The sequence below is a fragment of the Marmota flaviventris genome, chromosome 14 (assembly GCF_047511675.1).
Source record: "Marmota flaviventris isolate mMarFla1 chromosome 14, mMarFla1.hap1, whole genome shotgun sequence".
In the NCBI taxonomy this organism is placed as follows: Eukaryota; Metazoa; Chordata; class Mammalia; order Rodentia; family Sciuridae; genus Marmota; species Marmota flaviventris.
In genome coordinates this window covers 37,750,544-37,769,045 of record NC_092511.1, presented here as the reverse complement: position 1 = coordinate 37,769,045, position 18,502 = coordinate 37,750,544, and the positions used below count along the sequence as shown (strand labels likewise).

Sequence of the window (18,502 nt, the reverse complement as noted above, 5' to 3'; positions counted from 1 at the left end):
GGCCTTTTAACGGCTCACTGTTGAACGAAACCCACTTACGTCATCCGTTCCCCCATTTCCCTTTATCTCTTGCCTCGTCGATCAAATAACTGTGGATAAAGGGGTCTCGAGGAGAGTTTGAGGGGAGGGGGCTGGCCGGGACTCGTTTGCGATGTTCCGTTATCTGGCGTACGGCGGAGGGATCTAGCGGAGGGAGGTGTTTATGAGGCACTGGGGGCGGAGGAGGAGAATTAGTCCGAGTGGAGCGAGTGAGCCGAGTGGTTGTGTGGTCGTGTCTCGGAAACCGGTAGCGCTTGCAGCATGGTGAGTGCGTCGCTGAGCTGCTGGCGCTTGACCTGTGGCGGGGAAAGGCTGAAACAGATAAGCTAAAGAAAGGGATTTCGCCTCATTTCCACCCTCAAGGAGTAGCTTTCCCCAGAGGGATGGCGCAAAAGAGGCCGGGGGCGCCCGTGACGGTAGTGTCGCAGGTTCTCCCCCATCCCCCCTACTCCACAGGGGGGCTTCCTCTAGTCAGTTGGAGGGCTGGGCTCACAGCCCCTGAGGCTGGGAAGCTTCTGCGGGAGCTCGGCTAGGGAAGGATGGGTCTGGGGTGCGGGGCAGTCTGGCACATGGGAGAGAGGAGGAGAAAAGAGGGGGCGAGGGAGCGAAGAGTTCTTTCTGTCGGACGTCTTGAAAGGTCAACCCAGTGGCCAGATTCAAACACCCAACGGACGGTTAGAGCGGGCGCCAGGAAGCGCCTTTGTCCGCTGGCGGCCGCCATGCGCCTGGGGGGGGGGAGGAGCGCGCGGGGCCCCGGGGCGAGCGCTGGCGCCGCCGTTAGCCCCCGCGTGCCGGGGTCCGGGGGGCGCGCGAGCGGGCGGCGCGCTGTGTGGGCCGAGCCCGCGCCGCGCAGGGAGCGGCCAGTGGGGGCGGGGCGGGAGGGTTCCGCGCGGGGCCGGGAGCCGCCGCCCGCTCTGCTCCGCTCGCGCTCCAGCTGCTGCGTTGGCACCTGCAGGACTGCGGAGGTTTCAGCGGCCCGCTGCACTGCGGGGCCGGCTGGCGGAGGAGGGAGCCTCGGCACTTTCCCACCCAGCTGGCCACCCTGTTATTTCTATTCCATCCGAACCTTGGGGCCGTCTTCTAACAACCAGGCTGGATTAAGAAAAAAAAAACGTTTTAAGTGGCTTTACCTTTGAAGGAAATGAATTTTATGCCTTTAATCAACGCATTTCGAAAGACCTATCCTGTTAGGAAGAGCGTTCTGCTCTGGCTGCGGTCTGAAAGGTGTTTTATATTCACTGAGCCGGGGTGATTGCCATTCTGTTGTGAAAGTCGGTCTTCATGTAATCGATCTTATCTTCATATAATAATTGCACGGGTCCCTTTGAAAGGGGCCACTGCCCTGTTCTTGAGTACTCGTGCACTCCTAATGGTAAAAAACCACGACCACACAGCATGCCTTGAAAATGACTCTTATTTCCGTGTAGAAGTTGCCAGCTGATCTTAACGTACAATTCATTTATACAATAAGGGCTGTCAAATACTGTACTGGTAGAAGAGTGTACGGGGAGGGCAGGGGATTTTAGAAAGCATTTTTCTGTTACCCAGGACTCTTGGACCTCCCATTCCTTCCTGTTTAAAAAAAAAAAAAATGCGGGTGATAATTTGCAATACTTATTTTGTGGTTCGTTCTGCCAAGTGGTTAATGGCGATGGGTGTGTCCAAGAGGCAGGGTGACATCTTAAACAGGAGTTTGGAATCCTTGCCAAGTGAAACCTCCAGCCTGTATGGGTGTGGGGAGAGTTCACCATGGTAAAAACTAGCGTTCATATAAGTTTGATGGATTCTTCTCATCTTGATATTTTACATTATTTTTAATTCAAATATGCTGGCCGAATTTATTCTTTAAGCAAAAGAGGATTACATTATAGGGATGTAATAATAATTTCAAAATATGCAGTATATATAAATTTTTAATTAAGGAATAGGTATTTTCTAATCCAGTCTCATAACCGAATTAAATATTTAAATAGATTTTCTTGGGGAAGTATAGTTTGTGTCTAAATCTGTGGTCCTTTGCCAATGATAAGCTTTTGTAGTTAATGTTTGCGTCATTGCTGTATTGGGTTTTTTGTTGTTGTTAAATTGGCAGTCATCCTCAAGTAATAAATTAGTTTAAAAATTGTTCTCAACTAATTTAATAATATAATATTTTTGAGTTTTTTTTTTCAAAATTAGGACTCCATCAAGAATTAAAAATTATTCCATATGTATTTTTTAAAAGTATATAATAAGCCCGCTTATAGATATTGTAGTCAGTACATGTTTATTGAGAGGGGATTGATTCAAGAAGAATTGAGCAGTGTGATAAGTTGAAAAAGTGAAAAGCCAGAAAATTTTGTTACTTCAGTTTAAATAATTGTTATTCAATCATACTGTAAGGTCTGTTTCTGTTAGACCAGAAAATCAAATAATTTGCTTTGGCTGTATTACAGAAAATTCTAGCTTTGGCTCGAAATTAGACCTTTTACTAAAAGATCCTAATTTTTATGAAGTGATTTTTTTTCCAGTAGTTTGTTTTGGTTCAAGATGCTATATAATAATTGCTGATCTGTCAGAATTAAAGTATCTACTGAAATAATTTAGACTGATTTTGATAAAGGCAAAAAATTTAGCCTGGCTTATTTATAGAAAAAATGTTAGCTATTGAAGCCTTTATATCTAAGTAACAGTTGGGTGGAATGAACAGATAGAAATGGACAGAGGGTAGCAATTTGTATTTCCTTTTGAGCCTGTGAACTCAGATAAGACCTTCAGATTTTCTAAACCACTTTTCCCCACAGAAACTTCACACATTATGGGTACCTACTTTTGAGTGCCATTTCATTTAATAGGTACATAATGTATTCGCTTTAGGGCAAGCAGTAGTGCAGGTTAGTGGTTCTCTAAAATGCACATTGGGTTCAGTAGGTTGGGGTGGAACCTGAGAGTATACTAATGTCTGGAAGTCTGCTTTGGATTGACAAAAGCAGTATGAAGAATTATGTCAGCAGTTGAAAAAATAAGAGTAAGAACTAGTCATCTCTAGTGAATTAGTCTTCGCTTTACTGAGATAAACACATGTTAATGAGCTTGTGTTTTCCCAGAAGTATAATTCTTATTCTTTTAAATAAGAAAATGGCACTCTCCATGGACAGAATGAAGAATAAAATTTATTTGGAAAAGTTAGAGTGTTAGGAAGTCTGATTGATAGTCTTGCTTTCAAGAGGTTACAACCTGAATGTTGCTGGCAAAGTTTATTTTAAAATTTTTAACTTAGGTAAATAGTATATACAAAAAAACTTCTTGAAACCTTCTGAGCAAAATTGAAAGGTTTAATGTTATATAATTTAGTCTCTATTGTGCTTAGTTATTTCCAGTTCATTTTTTTTTTTTTTTGATCAGTTCTAAGGTTGCAGTTTGCGTGGAGATCTAGAGCTAGAGAAGATGGCTTAAAGTTCTTAAATTTTGACATTGCAAGCAAATTTGACGATTTCAAAATTTCTTTTTATAGCTAGCATCTTCAGGCCTTCTCATCTTTCATATTTGTGAGCCCGCCCCCAGCAATGGGGTATGAGAGAACATACCCATGCCTCCTGGTATATAGCACTAATTCCTTTAGCTTTCACACATAATGCAGTGCCTGCCAGACATTTAGCTTAACATTTTTTAGTTTTCAGCTGATTTCATCTGCCACATCTGTTGAGCCTTGTGATTTTTAGTTTTCTACCCTTAAAATTGACACAGAAAATGGTACCTTTGCTGGAAAGGGCTTTATAATGCCATGCATGTTTACCACCTTTGTGAAAATTGGGCTAGTCAGGTTTATATTTAACATTGTAGGTTAATTAATTTATGTAAATTAATAGTTACCATTAACTGGACCTTTAGACTATCTCCTTATAGTTTTGCTCTGTACAACAACCCTCAAAAGGGTATTGTGTTGCAGATGGAGTTGACTCTGAGAGGTTGAGTAACCTGTCCAGGGTCACACAGCTAATTAAGTGGCAGATTTGGGAACCAGCTCCAGTATGATTCCAAACACTGTACTTATTTCTATACTGTCCCTGTGGCTCTTCCTTCAAGAGACCTGCAAAATGCAATCTGACTAGAAGTAAATTTTCTGTAGCTTCTGTTATAAATAAATTAACATTCTCAGTGGATTCCCTGGATTTTAAGTTTACTGCTAGGTAAAACTGCTTGACCTAATATTACACCAAATGTTTGTTAGTGGAGGATTGGGACTTGTAGGAGAAAGAGTTTATCTTGGGAAACTTTTGCATTGGAACTTAATTGCTAATTTCTTTTGGTTTTTTTTTTCTTTAATGGAAACATTCATTTCTTATCATGGTCAAATTAGAATTATTGAGCAGGGAAAGAAACTTCTTACTGGGTTCATTTGAAAATTTTCTCATATGTACCATTGAGAAATTTGAGGCCAATTCCATATTAAGGTTAGCCTTCCTCAAGGTGTGTTCATTTGTTAAAGAGTGAAACCAGGCAGTGTTTATTTTTCTTCTCCCAACAAGTAAGTGAATGGATTAATCAGGGTACACTTTCACACTGGTAGGCATTTTAGATAGTCTCTCTTGGCAGCACTCCTCAATACCATGCTGTTTTATGGATGTATGTACTAATAAGCAGTAAGCAATGAAAGATGAAAAATGAATGCCACAAAAACAACAGAAAAAAAGTGTATATTTTGCAAATGTTATTATGGTGTTCTGAAATTCAAGGTACAAGGTATGTGTGACACTTTTGAGTCTTAATTGTGGCTCTGTTATTAATTTTGTTTTACCTTAACCCACCTAAATTAAACCTGACCCTGAAATTAAAGAACAACAACAACAAAGCCTCAAGAAACTCTTCTATATATGCTGTAAAAACATCACAAACCAGCTGGGTGCAGTGGCACAGCTACTGGGGAGACTGAGGCAGAAGGATCCAAAGTTCATGACCAGCTTCAGGCAACTTAGTAGTGAGACCCTGTGTCAAAATAAAAAGGGCTGGGGGTATTGTGCAGTGGTAAAGTTCCCCTGGGTTCAGTTCCCAGTCCTTCCCCATATCCTTTCTCTCCCCCATCCCCATGCCCATTACAAACTTTAGGCTGACTTTGGGATTTCAAAAAGAAAAGAAAATAGATGGCAGGACTTAGATTTGGTAAATATTGTAGTTAAGATGGTCAGAACCCTGGATTTTTTTGCATTTGCCTGCCAGATGAGAAGTACTAAAAACTGGCAGTACTACTTCTTTTTGGGGGGGGGGGGAATCACTTTTTCATATCAGAATGGCGTTTCAAATCATTCATGGTAATAACTTTCAATTTGGGATTCTTAAATATTTGCTCTCAGTGGCAATTTCTAGTAGTAATGGCTTGTATCTGCCGTGGGTCAGCTTAAATTTTGGTATTCTCACCTTGAAAAAGAAAACACCATTTTTACTGGGTTCTGTGCTTTAGAAGAACAATTCCTGATGAATTTGTATGACAGATTTTCAGTTGTGGATAATAAACTTTCAAAAGTATTCTGAAATATGTATATCCTAAACATTGAGTCAAGACTTTATATCTGTGAAGGTAAACCAGATCTGTGTTTTCCTGATACTAAGAAATGTTGAACTAACTGAAGTTCATGATATAAAATGAACCTTGAAAGTTTCAAAACTTATTTCTGCAACTGTTAATTTACATAACTTCTAAATCACTAATCTACCTTTTGATTTCTTTGTAGGCTGACCAACTGACTGAAGAGCAGATTGCAGGTGAGAAATTGCTAGATTATGCCCATTGGTTTTTTTTTTTTTTTTTTTTTTTTTTACAAATTAACTGAATAGACAACTCAAAATAGGTACTTATATGAAATAATTGGCTTTGTTGTATTTCAGAGATGGTAACAACTGGATGGAATGTTAATATAGTAATTCAGCCTGCTTGGACAAGTGAGGAAGTAAACATTTCCTGTAAAAGATGCTTGGGGCTGTTGCTTAAAGCAATGTATTTTAGTCTGTGTGGATATGCTTAAGAGCTCGGTGGTGGTCTTTGTATTTTGAAGATTACCTTACCATAAAACATGAATTCTGGGCTAGTAAACATTGAAGCTCCGAATCGGTATCCACAAGAAAACGAGCCAAGTAGTGACTTAAAATAATTTGAAATGTAGAATTAGGAAATGAATATTGAGCTTGGTGAGATGGTGTGCCCCTGTAATCCCAGCAACTCAGAGGCTAAGGCAGGAGGATCAAAAGTAAAGGCCAGCCTTGGCGACTTAGTGGGGACCCTAAAAACTGGCTGGGGGCATAGCTAAGTGGTAGAGCACTGCTAGGTTAAGTCTCCAGTACTATGAGCTGGGCTCCAGAGGTTGAGGCAGGAGGATTGAATATTCAAAAGTTAGCACCAGCAACTTAGACCCTGTCTCAAAATAAAAAAAAATAATAAGGGGTCTGGGGATTTGGCTAAGTGGTGTTAGGTGCCTCTGAGTTCAATCCCTGGTACAAAATAAAATTAAAAAATCCCCAGGACCATGAAAGAAAAAGGAGAAGGAAGGAAGAAATTAATTCTAAGGAAGAAACACTGAATTTACTCTGGCTTAAATTAGTATTTTAAATTTAGAATTGCATATATAGGTTGGGCCTCCTTAATGTGAAAATCTGAAATGTCCCAAAATCAGAAACTTAATGAGGGCTGACATGACATCATCAGTGGAAAATTACATACCCAGCTTCATTTGATGGATTGAAGTCAAAATGCTCAGATACTAAAGATAAAATTACCTTGTGAGGTTGGGTATATTAAGGTGAGTGGGAAACAAATGAATTTTGTGTTTAGACTTGGGATCCATTTACAGGGTGGGTTATAAATTCATAAATATTTTAAAATCTGAAACATTTCTGGTTCCAAGCATTTTATATAAGGAATACTCAACCTGTGTATTCTCTATTGGTGAATAATTATTTTCTCTAGAAAAGAAGTTTATAAATGTCACTGAATTTTGACTTAAAAAGTAGTGACAGCTATTGAAATGAAGTTTTTAAAATGCGGTTTGCTGCGGAAATATGTGAAATTATTACATAAAACCCAAAATCCTGTTTTCTTTGTACTATATCATTTAAACATTAATACTTTTAAAATTTTTATTCTAATACAGACTTTGAGATGGGTAAAATGTTGGGGGAACCTCCCAAATTTTTTGTATTTTAAAAATTAATTGCAGTGTTAGAATGTTTTTCAACCTGTTCATTTGCTTTCAGTAGACTTTATTTAGCACAAGCACCAAGTAATTTAATTTCAAATTTCCCAGTAAGTCAGGAAGAGTTCAATAAGTGCTTAGAAGCACCTGAACATTTTCTAAAACCCACATGGAACTCAACTATGGATCTCTCAATAAAAGCTTAAAGCAAAGGCTGGGGTTGTAGCTCAGTGGTAGTGTGGTTTTCTAGCATGTGTGAGGCACTGGGTTTGATCTTTAGCACCACATAATAAGTAAATAAAGGTATTGTGTCCATCTACAACAAAAAATAGTTTTGTTTTGTTTTTTTTTAAGCAAGTCTTCCACCCCATGAGTTTACAGAAAAAGTTAAGTCTCCTCAAACAATTAATAAAATATTATATGAAATTACTTACATTTATATATTGGTACTGGGGATTTAACCCAGGGATACTTTACCACTGAGCTATATCCCCATACCTTTTATATTTTAAGACAGGGTCTCCCTGTTGCTTAGGGCCTTGCCAAGATGCTGAGGCTATCTTCAAACTTGTAGTCCTCCTGCATCTGTCTCCTGAGACGGTAGGATTACAGGCATGCACCAGCATGCCTGGTGTGAAATTGTTTTTATATAATGTTTCGTTCAGGAGATAGACAATTTAATGTTTCCAAATCTTTTTTTCTTTGCAGAGATACACATGAGAGTTTATTTCTCAAAGCTGACAAATAAAGACCATCTCTCTATAGGAGAGATGGCCTTTAGTATTTCCAGTCTTAAACTCTGACCTGTAAATATATTTGCTTTTCATTTATCATTTCCAATCAGGTAGTTGTGTCTCTTTGTATATCTAATATATAACATTCACTTCAGTATAGAAAATGTTACCCCAGGTGAAAGTCACCCGATTGATATTCATTACTATTCTCTTAACCACGCAACTCTTAAAGCTTACAAGTAGATGATAGACTTTTTAAGCTGGATGATATCTTTATTTTTATCATCTACTTGTTCTCAGAGCAAATGTTAGCAAGCCCAATAAGTACTGTAACATTGAGTATGCCAACATACTTTGAAAACTATTTTTATTGACATGTAATGATCATTACTAAATCTTTGTTCAGAAATTCTAATAAGCCAGGGTTAGGGTTGTGCTTCAGTGGTAGAATGCTTGCCTTGCATGCATGAGGCACTGGGTTCCATCCTTAGCACTACATAAATAAGTAAAGGTATTGTGTCAATCTACAACTAAAAAAATATTTTAAAAGAAAGAAATTCTAATAAGCCAGGTGTGGTAGTGCATATCTATAATCCCAGCACTGGGGAGGCTGGGGCAAGAAGGTTATATAAGTCAAAGCCAGCCTCAGCAACTGAGCAAGATCCTGACTCAAAAAAGGGCTGGGGATGTGACTTAGTGGTTTTGTAGCCCTGGGTTCAATCGCTGTTACCAAAAAAAAAAAAGAAAGAAAAATTCCACTAACAGCAAATAACTTAATCTTATTGAGGTAAGGTTACTAAACTTGTTATATTACTAGGTCTTAAAGAACACCCCAGCCTGTTGTATCATTAACAAGTTAATTTTGTTTGTGACACGATATCTTCAGTTGTTGGATTTTAGACACTCAAAAGGACAAGATACATAAGAAATTTCCTTCCCTCACTTCCATGAGACTTTATTAAATGTTGAAGGCCCACATTTGAAAAAACATTAACCTTATATAGTTTTTAGCAACAATTACATATGACAATATAGTTTCCATACAGTAGACCTTTAAAAGGGATATTACAACCTATTTTAACAGAATTATAGATATATGTAATGAACTTATTAATTAGGAAAGGGTCCTGAGGTTGCTAATGAAGAAGTAGTAAAACTTGGTGACTTTTCTGAAAATTTCAACTTAGGCATAGCTCAAATGAATTTTGGGAAGTTCCTTAAAACTATCAGTTATGTAGAAGATAGCTGTTCTGACATTCAGGACCTGTTCTTTATTGTGTATTTAGGTTTTAACTCCTGGATATATTAGGTCATTTTAGGGATTTCCCTTATGCAGAGTTAAATGCTTCTGTACATAAAGGTTATGCTAGTTCTGAAAAGACAAGTGAATTTAAATTGTACTTTGGAGTTTATTATTTTATTCTTATTTCAAGCAGAACTTTGGAATAAAACTTGGCTTCCTCCCCTTCCTTTGTTTGTTTTTGGTACTGGAGCTTGAACCCAGGGGTGCTTTGCCATCGAGCTACGCCCTCACCCTTTATTTATTTTTTAATTTTTTGAGTTGGGGTCACACTAAGTTACTGAGGCTGGCCTCATACTTGCAATCATCCTGCATTAGCCTCCTAAATCACTGGGATTATAGGTGTGATCTAGCTCTAAAAATCTGACTTTTTTTCAATGCTGAGGATTGAACCCAGGGCCTGTGCATACTAGGCAAATTAGGCAAATGCTCTGTCACTGAGCTGTAACCCAGCCCTATCATCATTTTCTTGCATTCATAAAGTAAATAGTAGGTATAGGATTGTGTTTAATTCTCATTTATTTTAGCAACATTTAAAGGCTCATTGGATTTTTTAACTTCTTGAAATTTAGAGCACAAATATATAAACTTAAACCATTCCTCTTTCATAATTTAGTTAATAGTTAAATCATTTAATTATTGCTGCTTTAACATTGGGAAAGTATGTGCTTAATGATGGCATTAAGTAATGCCCGTAGCTAGATGTTCCATAGCAGAGAAAGCAATGTAAACAAATATGCATCTCTAAATACTTTTGTTTTTTGTAACCTAAGTTATTAAGTGATACATTGTGAGTATGAATTATAATGGTTTATATGTTTCTAGGTAATGAGTACGTCTTTTTTTTTAAACCTTTATCAAATCCTTTTCTTTATAGGTAGGGAATTCCTAATCTATTTTTGTCATTAGATTGATGTAGTTTAGTGCTATAGTATTGTCATAAAAGCTGTTATTAGTGTGGCACTAAGCTTCTGATTTGAAATGAGTTCCTCTAGAAACAAGTGATATATAAATGAATGGAACTATTATAATACTACTGAATGTGGCAAGCTACTACAATTAGTCAGTGATATCTAAATAAAGCTAAGCAGTTAAAATAATTTTAAGCAGAAAAAAGTAACATGGTGTGTGATCCAAAGAGATAATAGATCCAGGCTGACTTGTGGGTGATTGTAAAGAATCCCATGGGTGGGGGGAGGTGCTATTGCACATACCTGTAATCCCAATGTCTTCCGGAGGCTGAGGCAGGAGGATTGCAATGGTAATAGTCCTAGCAAAAGACAATGACACTTAAAACCAAAATATTGGTTGTAGAGGTAGAAAAAGAATCAAGTAATATTAAAATGGTAGATTTCAACAAAACTTGTTAATTAAGAAGTTTTTGTTTTAAGTAGTATAGATGAAATGGTCAGAGAAAGTGGTAAAATTGGTTACTCTACAGATTGAGATAAGAGCCAAGGGCCTTTTGTTTGGTGCAGTGTAAAGTGGGAGGGTAAACCAAGAGAATTTTGAGTTTTTCAGTGCAGTAGTTCTAAGTGTTTACATAGATTAAACTTGGGAAGGTAGGTACAGTTAGTCCTCCTACCCCCCCCCCTTTTTTTTAACATAAAAAAGTCCCTTAAAACTATCAGTTATGTAGAAGATAGCTGTCCATTTACAACATATTTTTAGTTGTAAATGGACACAATACCTTTATTTATCTTTATGTGGTGCTGAAGATCAGACTTGGTTCCTCACACATGCAAGGCAAGTACTCTACCACTGAGTTACAACCCCAGGCACCCCCCTCCCCCTCCCCCCCCTTTTTTTTAAAGAAAAATGATACAGAAGCAGATTGAGTTTTTTGCCCTTTTTACTTTGCTGGTAAGTAGCAAAGCTGAGATGTTCTACTCAGGAAGTCAGGTTCAACCCTGCTGTTAGCTTCTGTGCCATATGGCCTCTACATATCAAAACATATCCTGGCTAATCAGGCAGCTAAGGGCTTATTGATTAACTTATTTCACACACCCCCGCCCAAGGTTGGAGCTGAAAGTGATTTTTAACAATGGATTGTTTAAGTAGTGGTGCCTTCCAAAATTTGGGAAGGGATAAGTACAAGCACTTAAAAAGAAAACATAACATAACTTAGGTGTGACTTTATTTTTAGGCTGAGAGACTTGAAGATATATATGTGTCAATGGGCGAAATCAGTAAAGTAGTAGTTGAGTTCAAAGAAGAGATGGAAGAACACAATTTCACAGGATCTTATTTTATTCCTTATAAGCTTGGAGTTTTATGTGTGAAAGAAAAGTCTAAATTGTCTTTGTTCTCAATAATTGAGCACTTGGTTAAAACTTGACATAATCTTTCAGCCCCTTTTTGCCATCATTATAAATTATTTGGTGATAGTCCTGTATTCTTTCCTATAAAAGAAAACTAGCCTATTGTATATACTGAAGTTTAAAATTATTTGGTTTTGAATATGGTAGGCAATTGATTTAGACAGTTTTCACCTTTGAAGCAAATTCTTAATGCACTAATAAACAGTATAATTACTCTGGAAATATTTATTTGGTACCAGTAATTTTATTTTTCAATTGTCAGTATAGGTTAGATCTGTAATGTTGAATTATGTTCCATGAAACAGTTTCAGTGGCAAATTCATTTGGTTGGGGCTTTGGTTCTTTTCCTCTTTCAGCCTGGAATACATGTATTTTTTTAATCTGGTCTAGATAACTAATTTCCCTGTGAGATTTTAAATGTAAAACTCCCCAGTAGCTCAGTGTGAAGCCTATACTAGGGTGTGATTGGCCAAAAAATATTTGAAATGTTATGTTTTCCCACCTATTTTGTTAGAAATCCATTTTAGATGCTGTCTTTAAATATATCTTTGCTTTATTAAGAATGAGTGAGTACATTTTTAACATTTTTTGGTGAATTGGTTTTTGTTGTTGTTGTTGTTAACCTGTATTTGGATTGTGGTCTTTCAAACAGAATTCAAAGAAGCTTTTTCACTATTTGACAAGGATGGTGATGGAACTATAACAACAAAGGAATTGGGAACTGTAATGAGATCTCTTGGGCAGAATCCCACAGAAGCAGAGTTACAGGACATGATTAATGAAGTAGATGCTGATGGTAAGTAAGTCTTTTTAATTTGGAGGGAATAGGATCAAAGAAGAGGTATTTACATTCTATTTAATATTTTAACTAAACAAACTATTTTAGGTAATGGCACAATTGACTTCCCTGAATTTCTGACAATGATGGCAAGAAAAATGAAAGACACAGATAGCGAAGAAGAAATTAGAGAAGCATTCCGTGTGTTTGATAAGGTAGGTATTCAAGGACTGGATAAAGTCAGATTTTAATTTGAGGATGAAGTGAAGATGCCAAGACCTAAGTTTTTGAAGACATGCTTCTGATGATTTACCAACATAATTTAAATGTCAATAAAAGCTTTTTAAATACAATGTGCTGGTCCATGCCTATAATCCCAGCTACATAGGAGGCTGAGGCAGGAGAATAGCAAATTTGAGGTCAGCCTCAGCCTTGTAGTGAAAACCATGTCTCAAAATAGAAAATAAAAAGGACTGGGGATGTGGCTCAGTGGTTGCCAGTACAGAAGGAAAGTTGTTTTGTATAAACTTAGATTTCCTGATAACATGTATTTCATTGATCTTCTGGAACAGAAGATAATCACGTGACTTTGGAATGTGGGAATTGTGGTTCTATTATTTTTTTGTGGAAGGGGGATGGGTGTTGGTAACCGGGGATTGAACTCCACCACTGAGCCACATCCCCAGCCCTCTTTTGTATTTTATTTAGAGACAGGTTCTCACCAAGTTGCTTAAGGCCTCACTTTTGTTGAGGCTGGCTTTGAACTTCTCTTGCCTCAGCTTCTCAAACCACTGGGATTACAGGCATGCACCACTGCATCCAGTGGAATAGTGGCTTTAAACATAGGACATCCTGCTTAGTGACATTCCGAAGGTGATAGATCAGCTCAGTTATTTGTAGATTCTGTAGTTTGTATGGATTTCTAATTTTAACTAAATTTCCATTATAATTCTAATTTACTCATACATTATGCTAAATTTTTCACTAGGATGGCAATGGCTATATTAGTGCAGCAGAGCTTCGCCATGTGATGACAAACCTTGGAGAGAAGTTAACAGATGAAGAGGTTGATGAAATGATCAGGGAAGCAGATATTGATGGTGATGGTCAAGTAAACTATGAAGGTAAATCACGGTCTCATGCTGTGCTTTTATTTTTTTAAATTAAAAGTAAGTTGGAATGGATGTGTAACTGATGTGATTCTGCAATCTGTGTATGGGGTGAAGGTGGGAGTTCATAACCCACTTGAATGTGGAATATGATATGTCAAGAAATTTGTAATGTTTTGAACAACCAACAATAAAAAATTAAAAAAAAAAAAGTAAGTTGGTTATCTCAGGTTAAAACTAGCAATACAGATTTTTTTCCTCTCAAAATTTGGATGCTAAAATAGTACATATTTACTAACCTTTTTTTGCTATTCCAAATGTTATCTTCAGTCTAGGCAATGTCACTGTCACTTAAGAACTTTTTAGAAAGATCAGTTTTGCATCTATACTTAGAATTTGCATTTATGGATGATTATGTGATTCATAGTACATTAAAGTTTGAGAAGCACTGTACAATTTTTTGTATTAAGGATTGTGTGAGACAATTCAGAAAGCTTTCAATTCCCTATGTGAAATTAAGGAACTTTATTTCTTTTACTGCCTTTTCTTTATTCCCTCTAATTGACTTTAAATATAAAGCTGTTTACATATGCTTGAATTTAAAATCAGATGCATCTTTAAGCTTCAGGATGGCCATTGTAGAAAGCAAGGCCTTCAGAAATTTAAAATTTTCCACAAACATTTGCCTTATATTTTCTCACTTGTATTTTGACGTAACTACTCAACCTAGAAAACAGCATAAAATTAATTCTAAAGATTAAATCTGGTTCATTGCTCTGAAGTGTGTTGTTCACTGGTAACCCAGTCTAAATTAAAAAACCAAATTGCTGCCTTATTTTTTTTTTTTTTTTAAGTTGTAGTTGAATACCTTTGTTTTTTGTCAAACCCAGGTCCTCACACATGCTAGGAGAGCAGTTCTACTGCTGAGCCACAACCCCAGCCACCGCCCCCCCCCCCAAATGCTGCTTTTTTAAAAATATAGCTTATATAAAACATTAGTCTTATACATTAATAATCTTGAATAATTGCAGTTTATGAAGTTATAGCCTTGGCAGTAAACTAACTTTCATCTATACTTTGTGGTAATTTCAAGGAAAGAAGTGAAATAGAGACTACTACTTTATGACTGAGTGTATGTGACTGAACCTGTTATGTTTTTTCTTTTCAGAGTTTGTACAAATGATGACAGCAAAGTGAAGACATTGTACAGAATGTGTTAAATTTCTTGTACAAAATTGTTTATTTGCCTTTTCTTTGTTTGTAACTTATCTGTAAAAGGTTTCCCCCTACTGTCAAAAAAATATGCATGTATAGTAATTAGGACTTCATTCCTCCATGTTTTCTTCCCTTATCTTACTGTCATTGTCCTGATAACCTTATTTTAGAAAATTGATCAAGTAACATGTTGCATGTGGCTTACTCTGGATATATCTAAGCCCTTCTGCACATCCAAACTTTAGATGGAGTTGGTCAAATGAGGGAACATCTGGGTTATGCCTTTTTTAAAAGTAGTTTTCTTTAGGACTTGTCAGCATGTTGTTGTTGAAGTGTGGAGTTGTAACTCTGCGTGGACTATGGACAGTCAACAATATGTACTTAAAAGTTGCACTATTGCAAAACGGGTGTATTATCCAGGTACTCGTACACTATTTTTTTGTACTGCTGGTCTTGTACCAGAAACATTTTCTTTTATTGTTACTTGCTTTTTAAACTTTGTTTAGCCACTTAAAGAAAATCTGCTTATGGCACAATTTGCCTCAAATCCATTCCAAGTTGTATATTTGTTTTCCAATAAAAAAATTACAATTTACCCAACTGTTGCTCTGAATCTGAGTCATTTAACTGGTGAAGTTTAATTTAAAGAATAAAATACAGAATTGGTTTATCCTTGTTATAATTCAGATGTTTTTGCTTTTCACTCAAGATTGTACCTCATAAATTAGGATAAAACATCTTAAAAAGGTTTAAATGAAACATTAACAAATCTTTCTAAAGCTTATGTATCATGGGAATCAGCATAAGGTTGATGCTTGTTGTTTCATACCTTTTAATTGTACTTTTAAACTGCAATCCATTTGTCCATTTTGACTTGAACCATAAAATGAATTTTTAAATGTTTGCTTAGTTATCTTTTTTTAAACTACCTTTTAAATAGTTTTTTAAAATTACAAATACAAGCCTAAAATATTATATATAGTTGTTACCGGCTTATTGTAGCCCTCAATGTTTTGAATCAGCAGATTTGACAAGTCATGCCTATCTATTTAAATCAAGGGAAGTTATAGGCCTTGATAATCCTGGTGGGAATGTTACTTTATTGCAGTTGACAGATTAAATAGGAAGAATTAAGATGGGATGTCTATTATACCAGTGTTTTCTGTATTAGATGTAACAGTTTTAGTTAAAATCTTACAAGGTAGTGGAATAAGAGCTTGCTTTTCTGTTTCCCAATGAGGTAGTTTTCTCTAGGATATTTTGGACTTTTTGAATTTTATTGCAGCACAGTGTTCAGATCATCACTGTGTAACACTGAAGAGGTCTATTCAAGTTTCAGTTATCTTACCTAAAATGGGTATAGTTTCCTAAACTGGTTCCTAACAATGTAATTGTTTCTGAACCAAGAACTATGACTTTAAAAAGTCATTTTCAGGCTGGGGCTGGGGCTGAGCGATAGAGCGCTGGCCTAACAGGCGGGAGGCCCTGGGTTGGAACCTCAGCACCCCCCAAAAAAATAAATCAACAAAATAAAGATATTGTGTCCAACTACAACTAAGAAATAAATTAAAAAATAATGTATCACTTTCAAATCTTAACCATGTTATTGTGTGTTAGCATAGTTGGTAATATTTCCCACAATACCTTCCATAGAATTTTGGCTCTCAGATGTTTCTTCCAGTAAACCTTTGCTATTGGAGTTGAAGTTAATCCACAGGTATAATATATTTTCCTTGGAGTTTCTAGGAAAGGGTAAAAAAATTTTTTTGTCTGACAGCAGAAATGATGTGGGGCTCTAATATTGCAGACTTGTTTTTTTAAAGGAAATTCCTCCTTAACTCTTACCCTGAAAATAAGACTTAGTGATAACTATACAAGACATTGTTTTCTTAGAGAACATTTTGTTTATCCTACATGCTTAATCTGGTTTATGGATAAAGTCCTTGAAATCATTGACCCATCCTGTTTCTATTTTTGAGATACATAAAACTATTTTCTCATCAAGATGTTCTTTCTGTTCAATTTCACACCTTGTATGGGTTTCTGGACTTCTCTGTACCCTTCATATTCTTTTAGTCTCTAGGGTCCCAGTCCCTCGTCTGCTGAGCCAGTTTTATAGACTCAGCCAAAATAAGAAAATGAAATGAGGCAAAGGGATGAACCTGATTAATCTATTAAATTTATAAGTACTCCTGTTTACTTCCTTCTTGGCCCTAATTTGATTTTAAACCTAGTGCCTGGTTCTTTTTTAAAAGTGAATTTAGGTTTCCAGTATTTTAAAAGAATTGAAGTCCTGTTGTCAAAAGCTCACTCACAGAATTGTGTTAGAATTACTAGAAATATAAAATCTGGGCTGGTGATGTAGCTTAATGGTAGAGTGCTTGTCTAGCATGTATAAACACCTGGGCACTGCAAAAAAGTACATATATATGAGGCCCTGTTCTGGAATTGGGCTCAGTTTTAACACTACGGCCAGATGTTTTATGTGAACATCAGTGTTTCAAAGGCACAGCTGTAATCTATAGTTTTGTTTAGAGGGGAAAACTGGCACTTCAACAAAATATTAACTTTCCTGTGTTCCAAGGGTTCAAAATAAAGAAACCATGTTATAAATTAGCAACTTACTGAGGCTGTGGTTTTTTGTTTTTTTTTTTTTTTTTTTAATATTTTAGTTGTAGTTGGACCCAATACCTTTATTTTTATATGGTGCTGAGGATGGAACCCAAGACCTCGCATGTGCTAGGCAAGTGCACTACTGGTGAGCCACAACCCCAGCCCCTGAGGCTGGTTTTGAACTTGTGATTCTGTTTCAACCTCCCAAGCCACTGGGATTACAGGCATGCTATGTTACAAATTTTAAAGTTAGAAGACAAATGATTTTTCAATTATTCCTTCAATAAAGATAAACAGTCCTTTGGGACATGGCAGGTTACATCTAGGGGTACTAAGAGGAATTGACTCTTTGAGTTTTCTAGGTGTCAAAGAAGGGAATAGTATTTCATACAGGAGGGTTAGCATATATTGAGACTATAGATGTGAAGATCCCACATTTGGGGTTTACAGAGAGCATGAAGTTGTAATGAGAAAAGAGGTGAGAGCTTGGATTGTAAACTTTGTTTTTGCCCACACTTTGTGAATAATGTGTCACAGACATGGTTCCAAACAGTAGCCAATGTAGCAGGTATTACTTTATTATCCTCTATAGAGGATAGGAAAGAAGCACAGAAGCAAATGCAAGTCGGTGTTCAAATCCTGGTAGTCAAGGGAGGAGAGGGATTCAAGAATGAGGGAGTAATTGATGCATTAATGAAAAATTAAGGCTTCCTTAGATAAGAGCTGAAAATCCCCACTGGATTTATCAGATCACTGGCAAGTTTAGCAATTTCAATTTTAAGTTAAAAGGTGTGTGTGTATGTTACATTAAAATGGTTAGGAAAGTACCCAAAAAAGGAAAGGATCAGGTAGTAGATCCACATTAGGGAAGCAGAAATTTCATGGTATGAAGGGCAGTGGAGTCAAATCTGTATTTGGATGGCTCTGCCACTTCTGTGTGATGCTGAGTCAAATGGTAAATTGTCCAAGGAAGCCTCAAATTAGGACTTAAGATTTTTCATAAAATCTTCTTTCCTAAAGCCGTTGCAGGGTGGTTTTGAGGATTAAATGAGATTAATGTATGTGAAGTCCCTGGAACATGGTAGGTACTCTGTAAAATGAAATTAAGGTTGAGGGATGGTTGATTTGTAAAAAGAATTTTTCTAGATTGAGAAACCCAAAATGAATTTAGTTGAATTCTAGATTGAGGCCCAAAATGAAGAGTCTATAGGGAGAGGGAAGGGATTGATC

The 18,502-nt window shown here is 36.8% G+C and overlaps 1 protein-coding gene across 1 annotated transcript; it reads left to right on the top strand.

The window, feature by feature from the left end:
• Positions 1-217: 217 nt before the first annotated feature.
• Positions 218-15,259, top strand: Calm2 (calmodulin 2). Its single transcript, XM_027934428.2, has 6 exons — positions 218-303; positions 5,748-5,778; positions 12,210-12,353; positions 12,444-12,550; positions 13,324-13,459; positions 14,613-15,259. Exons 1-6 carry the CDS (start codon positions 301-303, stop codon positions 14,639-14,641), a joined length of 450 nt encoding a protein of 149 aa, XP_027790229.1. The 5' UTR covers positions 218-300; the 3' UTR covers positions 14,642-15,259.
• The last annotated feature ends 3,243 nt before the right edge of the window (positions 15,260-18,502 follow it).